At 32.6% G+C, this 12,607-nt stretch overlaps 1 protein-coding gene across 1 annotated transcript; it reads right to left on the bottom strand.

The window, feature by feature from the left end:
* Positions 1-3,008: 3,008 nt before the first annotated feature.
* On the bottom strand, positions 3,009-12,554 carry LOC124367863 (39S ribosomal protein L2, mitochondrial-like). The gene is made up of 4 exons (XM_046825033.1): positions 12,190-12,554; positions 7,527-7,775; positions 5,397-5,609; positions 3,009-3,281 (listed from the first exon to the last, which is right to left on the bottom strand). The coding sequence occupies exons 1-4, from the start codon at positions 12,431-12,433 to the stop codon at positions 3,049-3,051; spliced, it is 939 nt and encodes a 312-aa protein (XP_046680989.1). The 5' UTR covers positions 12,434-12,554; the 3' UTR covers positions 3,009-3,048.
* Positions 12,555-12,607: the final 53 nt, after the last annotated feature.

Genomic DNA, 12,607 nt, shown 5'->3' with positions numbered 1-12,607 from the left:
ATTCCAGATGCTGCACTAAGAGGAAGGTGAACTGGTGTTAAACTTTACAGATAGGGGGAAATTAAATTTATATAATCCTGTACAGATGGTGGCTACTTTAATGTTTTAAATATTGTACAGTAACAGACTATATCATTTTATACATAAGATTTAACAAAAAAAACAAAAATGGATCCAAAACATGAATTATTGTCAAGGAAGTTGGAATTGGTGGATTCCATTAAAAGTATTTTGTGTGTGTGTGTGCTTTAAAGAGGGATAACAATACTCTCTGGCTAAAAATACATTTTAAGATAATTTAAAATGTGCCACACCAATTTTCGATAAAAATTTTAATTCTAACTCATTTTAAATCCATATTTGTATAAGCTCCATCTACAAAAAGATAATCTATTTTGTATCCAATATAAAAAAAACTTTAAATGGTTGCAATTCTGTTGGGTCTAAATTGTTTTATATCTCTGAATTTGTTTCATTACAATCATTTAATGATATTATGCTACGTGTGTGACAGATCGCCAATAAAGGAAAACAAATTTCAAACTAGAGGATGTTTACGGTAAATTGGTGTGAGGGGAACGAGTTAAATTACGTGATATCGCCACGAAGTCACTGTTGGAAGTAACTGGCACATATAAGTGTAAAAATAAGTTGAAAATGTATCAAATTATATAAATATTTTAGAATACATTTGATTATAAAAAGTACTCTTATTTTATAAAGGCATATATTGGATTTTAAACATATTGGGTTGTGTTCCAGATTATAAGAGAAAGGGAGCTTCTTCAGTCGTCCTCATCCTTTCAAGGCTTCCTTTTGCTTAACATCTTGAACATTTGAGCACAAGTAAATGGTGCAATTTATTCTAACGTTGATCAGTTTTTTATGAGTTAAAGTTAAAAGTATATACGTTTGTACTGATATCACATGAAAATTTAATTAGGCCAAAATATTAATGTTTTATGCGTTAAATTACCGATTAATAGTGAAAATTGAACGAGCATGTGTTACATTAACCTAACTATAATCACACATAAGTTTATAGACTAAGATTCAATAGTGTGAAAAAGTGTTTTAAAAATATAGTGAATGATTTAGTGCTCCCACAATTTTAATTTAATTTTTAAAGAGGAGTAAAGTAGTGATTGAATGCAAACAGCAATTCTCGTCAGAGTAATGTGCAGTATAATGAAATGACCTACCATTATTTAGCAGCGAGTTGCCTAATATCACTGATAAATATCAATAATATAACTTTGACAAAAGCACTAGTGTGTGAAGTGAGGGTTGTTCAAAATAAAAACTAAAAAAAAAAAAAAAACAGAGTTTAAACTGGTTTACATTTAAAACGGAACATTAACATTTGGAATCCAACAACCTATGGATCCATTATCCAACATTAATTAGAACCTTTTTATTTGACATTACCTAAGGATATACATCCAACAATTTTAACCTTTTCATTCAGTACCATCAACAAGGAAACACATTCATTATTCCCTTGACTTTGATATTCTTATAGACGATTCAGAGATTGAAAATGCATCAAAAATTAAATTTCTCGGATTGATCATTGATTGTCACTTGAGCTGGGATGAGCACATTAAATTTGTGCTTGGTAAAACTAGTTCTGGCTTATATGCAATTAGGCAATCTTGTTTATGTACTACTGAAGTGCTAAAACAGATTTATTACGCTCATATACATTCACACATTGCTTATGGCATAGCCATATTTGGTGCCACAACTAAGAAAAACCTAACTGACATTTTAAAGGTGCAAACACAAGCCATTAGAAATATACTTAAGCTTAAATTCTCAGAATCTGTTAGAAATTGCTTTAAAGAATTAAAAATATTAACAGTTTTTGGACTTTATATACAGCGTGTATCAAAATGAATGACCTGATTTTAAAACTCAATATATATTGCTAAAAATGTACTACAAAAATAATATTTATTACAAAATACTCAAAAAATCTTAAAGTTTTGGGTATGTTATTACAAATGTTCTATATGTCCACCAGCAGCAGCACGAACAACATCCAGACGATAGCTAAATTCCTCATAAACCTTACACAACGTATCTGCGTTCACAGACCTTATTGCGACAGTTATTCTGTTCTTTAGTTCTTCGATGTCATGAGTTAGAGGGGGAACAAACACTTTTTCCTTCACATATCCCCACAAGAAAAAGTCGCATGGGGTCAAGTCTGATGATCTTGGAGGCCAAGAATGAAGGGCATTGTCTCGAGGTCCCGTGCGCCCTATCCAGCTGTGGGGCAGAGTGTTGTTGAGAAGCTGCCGAACATTGTTGTGCCAGTGAGGCGGAGCTCCATCCTGTTGGAAAATGAACCTAAAACTTTAAGATTTTGTGAGTATTTTGCAATAAATATTATTTTTGTAGTACATTTTTAGCAATAGATATTGAGTTTTAAAATCAGGTCATTCATTTTGATACACGCTGTATATGAAACCATCCTATATTTTAAACAAATTAACTTAGAAAATAATGTGCACAAATATAACACACGCCATAAGAATGAAATCATCAGTGATCATCATAGACTTGAAATATACACACACAAAAAAATGTATATCGGGAAAAGATTTCTGAAAAATATTCCTCAAAGCATAAAGATGGAAAATAATATTAACAAATTTAAAAGAAATCTAAAAAACTATTTGATAGATTTAGTTTTGTATTCAATAAAGGAACTTGAGTATGTTTAGTACTTTTACATATATAAGTAATGTATGACACTATTCAATGTACCGTATTGTACAACTAATGAATAAAGAATTATTGATTGATTGAACCATTTAACTTGATCTAAGCTTCTTTCAACAATTTTTCATTGAGACAGTAAAATATTTAGTGTTTTCAGGCCTACTTTTTTGTGCAGACTTTCACTTTTAACATTTGTTAAGAAGTAATTAAGGTGTTCTTGGGAGTTGTCAACATGACACAACAGAAATAAGTAGGTTTTGATCATTAAAAACACATTGTCTTATTAACATTAAATACTTATATTAGCTAAATACAATATTATGATATTATATTACTGGGCCTCTTCGTGACACTTAATGTGAGCGTAAGATACTCAGGTTCCTCCTTCTTTTCCTGGACTATTTCCTTGACCGGAGGCAGAGCATAGATCTTGCGACCAAAGCGCCCAGTCTTGAGCTGGAACAAGCCGGATCGTGGACGGTAACCTAGTTCCCGCAACCGGTTGGGCGAACCGATGTGCATCTTGTCATTGTGTATATTAGACAACCGTCCTGTTCAAACCATATTATAATTAATAGTAAGTCCTTTTAAAATTCTAAAAGCAAATACAACTTACAATATAATTTTAAAAACTAACCATAATCTCATTTAATATGTGAAATTACTTTGCCCACCTGCCTCCTAAAATCTTAATGTTTGTCTCTCAAATGAGTAGAGAGGGTGAGGATAGTGTGTTTATTATATTCATTATATACAAGTACATGTTATTATTTTGCGTGTGAGTATGTGATTTTAAATATGTTTATACACCTTTTTATCGTAATACATTTTTTATTTTATATTCTTAAATAAAGTTGTACTTTTTGTTCATATTGAAAATGTATACAATAAAATATTTAGTTTCATTATTATTTAAAAATAAAAATATTTTGTTCTAGTTTTTGTATATGAGGTTAAATGTAAGAAAGGTCCATGAGGCCCTAATTTCGCCTCAAATAAAGAAATATTTCATTTCATTACAAATGAAAAGGTTTGGGAAACCCCTGATCAGTCTTAGTTGCAATGATAATCAAACCTATCAGGAATTCTAGACATGTAGTTGTGATCAAGAGAGGGTTAGAATTGGGGTATGGTAGGAAGGAACCATTGTTACGAGAGCGAATCTCCTAACTTTACAAAACATTTTAATATGGCCTTTCAGTCTTCTGGATTCCTCTTACATTGTCTGTATTATTAAGCTAGATTACTTTTTGTGAGATGTTTACTTGTTTTGTTTTATTTTTGTTAAATTATATTTGACACTGTACTGATCTAGATTCAAGATCTTTATTGGTCTTTAAACACATTCAACATTGCAAAGTTACTAAAATATTCTAAACTAAAACTAAAACAAACAATTCAGATTCTACCTACTCAATCCAGCCTACCAGTAAATATATAGATCTATATAATTAATAACAACAATAACCAAACAACCAACAGATCTACATAAATTAACAATCATAACTAAATAACTATTAACATATTTAACATGGATAAAATTTTAAAACTCAACAATAACAAAACTGAATAAATAAATTGAGAGACACAATTTTAAAAATTAATGTTGTGGTATCGTAATAATTTAAGAATTCATCCACACTGCAAAATATATTAACTTTTAACCGGCACTTTAAAACTGCTTTAAATTTGACTAAAGATACATACCTAGCGTGTAATGATAACTTATTAAACAATTTAATTTCCATAAAAGGATGACTGCATTTTGTTTTGGTTAATTTAACTCGTAAGATATAAGAAATAAATCTTATTTCCAACCAATTTTATTATATGGAGCAGAGACGTGGACGTGGACTAAAAATGATTTAAGCAGATTGCAAGCTGCAGAAATGAGATTTTTAAGAGGGATAGAGAAGACTACAAGAAGAGATAGAATAAGGAACGAAATAACCAGAGAAAGATTGAAGGTAGTTTCACTGCAAGAGACAATGGAAAGAAGAAGAATACAGTGGATGGGGCATGTGAAGAGGATGGGAGATAATAGAATGCCTAGAATAGCACTGGAGAAGGAGGAAAGAGGAAGAAGACCAAGAGGAAGATGGGAGGACCAAGTGTGGAAAGACATAGAGATAAGGGGACTACAGAAAATGCAGGTGGAGGAAGAGGAGACCTGGAATGACAGACAAAAGTGGAGGAGGCTGTGTACGACGACCCGTGATAACGGAAACGTCGGATGATGATGATGAACTGGTAAGAATTGTAACAAATGCTCTTTGTTCTAGTAGGATAATCATGAATGTATTGTCTAGTTGTAAATTTTTCAAGTTGTTCCTTTTTTGTTTCCTACATCTAGAGGATCATGTTGTAAGAATAACATCTCTCTCTACTTATTACTCAATTCCAGTATAGTAAGAAGTCATCACTATTTAGAAGGTGTAGCTACTCGGGTTTAGATAAGTCTCATTCACTGAACTACAAATATCGCATACTTAATTTAACAAAAACTTTAAGAACAAAATGTGACAAACTACCTATATTAACTCTACACAAGTTCACCCATAACTTCAAATCTAGATGTTGGAAAAAAGCGTGTATTTTTAACATTATAACAACGTTTATACATTGTCGTTTAACATTAGAACGACAGTAACGTGTAGAATACTGACCCACAACACACATGTTCTCTGGAGGAAGGGCGACTTCTATCTTGGATGGCAACTGGACCACGACTTTGTCACCCATCTTGCGGAGGATGGTGGCACTGCTGCCGGCTGCGTGAACATAATATCCTCCTGTTCCCGTGAATTTCTCCACACAGTGGATCTTGGTTCCCATAGGGAGAGCACCCAATGGGTAGGCATCACCTTCATTCGGGTTCACTGACAGAATAAACCAAAGAAAATTAAAAAGATCTCACAATATATATTATCTCAATGTAACCTGCATGAAAATAGTATTGTTGCCATTTCACCATGGTCATATATTGCCTGTTAGATGTTGTCTGCAAAATAGATGATATTTGTTTAGTATTGCAAATAATGTTGAGACGATACAGTAATTTTTCACATACTTAAAACTGGGAACAGAGTGTAGAGGGGGGGTTTCAGATATAGCTAGCACCACAGACTATTTACGTCTGGACTGCTCTTAGTAAAACAAAATCTTGGTGTGACAATTTATACTACATACATTTTTATAATAAAAATAATTAAAAATTTTCATATGTTAGAACAAATTATTCACAAATGACTGTTTATCTTGATTTTTGGTGCACACAATTCAAAATCTCTTTATTTGTCACATGAAATACCATAACTCATACATATGATTATAGGTATTCTTTTGAACCATTGTTACTACTTTTTAATGCCATTTTAATTGCAAATTTGTTTACAAATAAAATTCAGGGATTTTATGGAGAATTATACAATATTATTTTAATTTACATTAATTGAATGAATAGGACAAATTTCATACTCTATAAAACTTCACCAAACAATAAATTAATAATTACACGATAATTTTATCTTAACCCTTTGAGTGCCACAGCATTTTTCCCAAGTCATACGCATAAATTGCCGGAGCATTTCCTTCTGTTTTGCAAGCGTGTGGGGAAAAAACTATATTAAAAAAACTATTCAACCGATTTGAATAATTTTTTGTTTGTTTGTGTGTTATAAAACAAGGTATCTTTTCCATATAATATTATAATTTTATTTTTATTTACACAAAAAGAATATAGGTTATAACAAAAAACTAAAAAATGAAAAAAAATAAATTTCAAGTTTAAACTAAAATTTTATTTATACAATATTTTTTTAATTTTGTTTAGCTATACCATATGAAAGAGCATGAAAAACTGAACAAAAATCATGCATAATATGGTGTGTTACAGTAATATTTAACCAGATACTGCAATATATACAAAATACAACAAAAAGCCATTTTTGTTCAAGTTTGTAAAAAGTTTAGAAACAATATTATAACTACCCTATTTCGCTCAATGAAGTAAGACGACTGTAAAATACTAATTATATAAAAAGTATATAAAAATATACACAGGCCTACAATATAACCTTACTTCACCTAAAATCAATAGTTTGATTGGAACTTGTGTTTTACTTCATCACCAATCCAACAATAAAATATACGTCACTAAACACGGAAAAAGAAGTTTATAAATGCATTGTAAGTTTTACTGAACACAATTGCAGAATAGTAATAACAACAGTTTTCAGCATAAACACACGAAACTAGCACAATGTAAACACACAACGAACGAAACTGTGTAGTTAATGGCAACAAGTAGCAGCTGACCAACTATTGCGTCATCTGTTTTTTTCTGATGACAAATAACTACAAGGGGGCGGTGAACAATAAAAATCAATCACAATTGATAGTTCGAAACTTGTAGATTGCCGTGAAATAAGTTATTTGTCAAAACAAAAATGAATTATATGTGATATTAATTAAATAAAAATCGTCTACTGGGTAGATGCCGGCAATTTATGCACATTTCACAACATCTACTATGTAGACGCTGCGGCACTCAAAGGGTTAAGGATTGGGAAATATATATATATATAATATATATATATATATATATATATATATACATATTTAAACACATATTAATGTATTTTTATTATTAAACTAAAACTGCTTTCAGGGCAGTAACCACTTAATTATAAACACTCAAATAGAAATGTTTTGTTAAAGAAATTTGTTCACATCCCATTCAGTAAGTTAAATAACCTTCTGGAAACTATAGTTTTAAAATGTAGGCCTAAGAATACCTGGTATTCGAGGTATGTGCATTGACGTCCTGATCAGATCACCAGGTTTCATGTTTTCAGTTGCGAGATAATATTTCATCTCTTTTCCGTTAGCTACAAGGGCGATCTTGGAAGTGCGACACCAATCGTCCATAATCAACATCACTTTCTCCACCAAGGGAGGCCCTTCTTTGGGTCCTTCCCTCTTCCACTGGATCCAATGATACTTATATTTCAACCCTCCGCCGACTCTCTTCAATATTTTTCTCCCTGAAATAAAATATCTATGACTCTGTTATCTTGATAATTTGTTGGATACATGTAAGTTTGCCTGAACAAATATTTATAAATAACAAGAACAATACAGTTATTGCAATTAAATCTGGCACACGTTAACTAAGTTATATTTATGGTTCTAGGAGATGGGCAATGAGCTCAATGGATTATATAGTAACAGGATCCTGCTAAACATATGCTCTTTGACTGTCTTGAAATAGCATGTAAGCATTATGCTATCCTTGACAAAGGTGATCTTGACAAAGGTAGGGAATGTTCCCAGGGGGACATGATTGGTAGGATTTGTAGGATTGCTGAAACTGTACATTGGTAGGCCTCACATTGCACTTTTGGGGGTGAGAAACAGATTCTCAAAGCTTTAGAGCATGGCAATAGGCCACCCCTTAGAAGAAGTTTTATGTATACAAAATTTAACATTTGTTTACTTTTTTATGGCCGGACGCTTTTGTGGTCAGAGCCTCCACAGTTTTTGGTACATTACCTTCTGGTACTTTTAATTACTTTCTGCTAGGGCAGACTTTGGTGACGGATGTTGTTAAATAATCAATAGTTACATTATCATTCAGTAAAAAACTACTTAAATACACAATTTTACTGTGTTAATGGATAGCTTGATCAATATTTTATTAAAAAAATTATATTATTGAAAATATTAGAAGAATGTAAAATGTAATTAAAAAGATGGAAAACACAATTATTTTACAATTCTGGAATGTATCTTGGCAATTGCTTACATAAAGAGCTTTTTTTTCATCTTTTGTTATACTTAGTGTACTAAAACAGTCAATCCATAATTTATAGTGGAAAAAATTACTCTCTTTTTTTTAAAGTACTTCAACGGTTAACCATTGCTACGCAGAAGAAAACATATAAATCGTCTACAACTTTCCTATTTCCTGTTCTAATTATTTGATTGATCACTATGGTTTTTTAAATTATTTATGATGTTATTATGTATATTAAACTAATTATTGAAATTTCAAACACAATTATTGTTATGACTAGAGATAAAATGATATCGATTGATAGTCTCGAATTAAACATACAAATAATAAGTACCGATGATTATACTAATTGGTACAACAAGGAGACCCGACTCTGCCTCTATTTACTGCAAGCAATAAGGCAAGGAATGAGAATACTACATCATGCAATGTTATTATGCGATATAAGTAGGGTTTAGATTAGGTTATCGTAAAAATGTTACTAGTAGTACCAAAGTTAAACATAACCTTTACAGGTCCTCACTTGATCTGAGCTTGAATTTGGGTACTATTTCAAGGGATGATTTTCTTATTTATATAGAAGTGCGGGATGGCACTGAAGCCTGCACTGATAGCGAGAAGCATTTCTGTTCAGTATTTTCCCAACCTCTGATCACATCCAAGATTGTCCAACTTGATTTGACGTCTGAGAAGTTAGAAATAAGAAAAACATCCCTAGAGATCCCTATGAGGTCCAAGCTCATATCACATGAGCACTTGTTAAAGTTATCTTTGATTTTTTTCTATTTATAATACGTAGGTTACGTATGTACAGCCTACTTATAGTAGATAAAGACTTTGAAGTACCCAATAATTGTATTGAATAGTCAAATTTGAATTAACTTGTTTATAAATTTATTAGTTTATCAGTCTATGTTACATTGTTGTAAGTTATTTAAATTTTTGTATATTGGTAACAGGTTACTGGAACCAGTATACAATTGTATAGGTAATTGACAAACAATAGTATTTCCCGTTTATAGCGGACATTTCTAAAATACCATACACACGATTTAGCTCTGTTTTAATTATTTAGTAAAAATACTGTAGAACTGAGTTATGTTACATACTTTTAAGATTGTAATTTTAGATTACAAAAAATAATACTACTTTGGGTACTTTGGGATTATACCGACCACACTAGTATGAAGAACACAAAAATAGAAATTTATAGAAACAAACATGATAGAACGAAAAAACAACTCTTCAATTACAAAATTACAAACTTACAAGCATTTCCAGGTATTGTGATCGTTATTGTTGTCGCTGTTATCTTATCTTTCTCGAGAATCCTGATTACGGCAGACCGCGCGGCATCACGTGATTTGCACGGTACATAATTGCCTTTCCATTACAATTCAATTTATATTTCTGATTAGCCCCTCTAGAATTTGATATTTTACTGATAGGTACTATCTCGAGGGATGTTTTTCTTTCGTCGACATCAGCGCGGGGCAGCACCGAAGGTGCTGCCAAAGCCCGCGCTGATGGCCGGAGGCACTCGCATTTTGGGTGGCGGAATGTGATCAAGAATAAAAACAAGTTTTTAGTGTTTTTTTAATAAAGAGTTTAGTTTGGTAAATGTTTGTTTTTGTTGAATTTTTGTGTTTGGAGAAATGTAGAGGTAAAACACGGAAGTACAACAAAGCGATGCACCAGCTGAACGGGCGGCGAGACTCTGCAATCACGTTATCTACTAGACGCTCGACTTTGACCTCTGTCTGAGGATGGGGAGGGGTTTGCGATAAGACAATTCCTGTTTTATATTGACGAAATATTGTTCTACGCTAATCTAGTAATCAGTAGAAACGAAATGTGAAATAACGATTCATGTCTGGGTGTGGTCGGTATAATCCCAAAGTACCCTACTTTGTTTATACTGAGTTTGGGCAATGTAGTACTTACATCTACTTAATAGGGTAAATATGTCTGAGGCCATTTCAATCATTCTAATTGTTGATTCGATATTATCAATCATTTGAGTGTTGGATGCTTATTATACTGCAGATAGCAACAACTAGCAATTATTAGTAATGAATATTTATAGATCAAATTTGTTTATATTCCATAGTTTAGATACTTCTAATAAATTTTATTCTATTGCTTATTATAATGGTACCAGTAAGATTAAACGCCGGGGCGGCAAATCACGAATTTGACGTTACCAACGTATTCTGCTCACCCTCCTGAACAAAAAATATATATAGTACTAGGGGGTGCAAATGACAAATAACATGATTTTAGGGGGTATATTGATAAGTGGTAAAGTTTCTAATGTTTTAATGTTCAGTTTGTGTGCTGTGTCTGGATAATCTGTTTACTTGAATATTATCTGCGGCCGGGACTGATAGCAGCCTGATAGCATACCTGTTATCTGAGTTGTCCGGGGCATAGGTCAGTTCTACACAAGATATCGTGTTCAGTAGGTCGGATTGAGTGAGTGAGTTTACAATGATGAATCAACCATCCACTAGTTCAACCAACCCTAGTGAATTGTGTGTGTCGCAGTGTTTCGTAGGGCACGTAAAGAGCTTACGTTTTAACCGAAACGAAATTATCTCTTTTTTAATAGAACAGGGCATTTTTAAAAATGAGTGTATTTGTTCGTCGTGCGGTCGAGTGGTGTTTTTAAACCGGGAGACTTTGTCGTTTCGTTGTGATAGACCACTTTTTTGTTGCTGCTGTTTAGCTATATCCGCCAACACACTAATGGTAAGTGTTCTCTGTTAATATCCATCTATATATTTGAGTTTTTCATGATTTATTTAGTTTTTAAACTTTACATAATTGCCTTTGCATTACATTTCAATTTATATTTTTGATCAGCCCCTCTAGAATTTTATATTTTACTGATAGGTACTATCTCGAGGGATGTTTTTCTTTTATTGGCATTGTTTTTTCCTTCGGTGCTGCCCCGCGCTGATGGCCGGAGGCACTCGTAATTAATTTTTTTCTCGAAATTAAGAAAAACATTATTAATTTTGATCAAAATTCTGCTCATTTCTGTAATTTCTCATTTACGTTTGCAAAGATGGCGGCGCAACCGATGACGTCATCACGAGGTTCAATCATTGGCCACAAAAGGTCACGTGACGCTAGACGTGGATGTAGAACATGGAGATATTACTGGAAAGTTATTTAATTTTTTATTTTCTAGAACTTCGTTATTTCTCATTTCCACCCCATCAAACCTTATACTTTTTTTATATAGGACGATTCCAATAAGTTAAGAACGCAAAACTCGTATTTTTCCGCCCCGGCGGTTAATATGATAATTACCATTATAATTATATTATATTGCAACCGTGGTGGTCGCTTATTATACTGCAGCATCACACAGCAATTTCAAGTCCAGACCAAAATCCACAAAGAATTCCTCAAATTCATACTAGTAACTGAGCCACACTAAAGAGTTATGTCAGGCATTGGGACCTGTCGGTGGTTCATTTTTATTGTACATGCAGGTACTATGACACGCAGTTGGTTCCTCCACATTGAACTGTTGTTAAAATGAAAATTTGCTAGTATCCAACCTAAAACTGACCACAGTGCTTCAGAGCAAAAATATATAAGTAGCTATAAGCTACCTTATCATTAGAATATTTATAAATATACAAACTTACCTGTCACAGGGTCTCTCCCACCCAAACGTGTGACTTCTAGAGGTTCAACTGTATAATTTTCAGGAAAATGAACTTTTCTCCAAAATGCTCCTGACGGTTTTGGTAGGTCTGGCTGGTCGTAACCTATTAATTTTTTAATTGGCGGTCCCATCCTGTGTCTTGTTTGCATTATTAATGGATTAGCTAAAGCATCCGAAGACGAAATTGATAAATTTTTAAACGCCTGACATATTCTGAGAGCCATGATTTAAGTTAATAAATAAACTGACTACACCAATCAATTACTCATCAAAACAACAACGGAATTACATAGAGTAGGCCTCCCTTACTTCTATATTCATTAATAAATAGTAAAGAATGGCTATCTATTAATCAGCTGATACTACAAAACCAGACTTTTTCCAATTTGCATCAACTC

Source organism: Homalodisca vitripennis, chromosome 8 (genome assembly GCF_021130785.1).
Source record: "Homalodisca vitripennis isolate AUS2020 chromosome 8, UT_GWSS_2.1, whole genome shotgun sequence".
NCBI lineage: Eukaryota > Metazoa > Arthropoda > Insecta > Hemiptera > Cicadellidae > Homalodisca > Homalodisca vitripennis.
This window is presented reverse-complemented; position numbering and strand designations above follow the sequence as displayed.

Bases quoted from the DNA above. Each gene is read 5' to 3' on its own strand.
- LOC124367863 (XM_046825033.1), bottom strand. From the start codon at position 12,433: ATGGCTCTCAGAATATGTCAGGCGTTTAAAAATTTATCAATTTCGTCT. The intron at 7,776-12,189 runs GTAAGTTTGTAT...ATTTTATTTCAG, and splicing joins TGGGAGAGACCCTGTGACAG to GGAGAAAAATATTGAAGAGA. The intron at 3,282-5,396 runs GTCAGTATTCTA...TGGTTTGAACAG, and splicing joins AGAGAACATGTGTGTTGTGG to GACGGTTGTCTAATATACAC.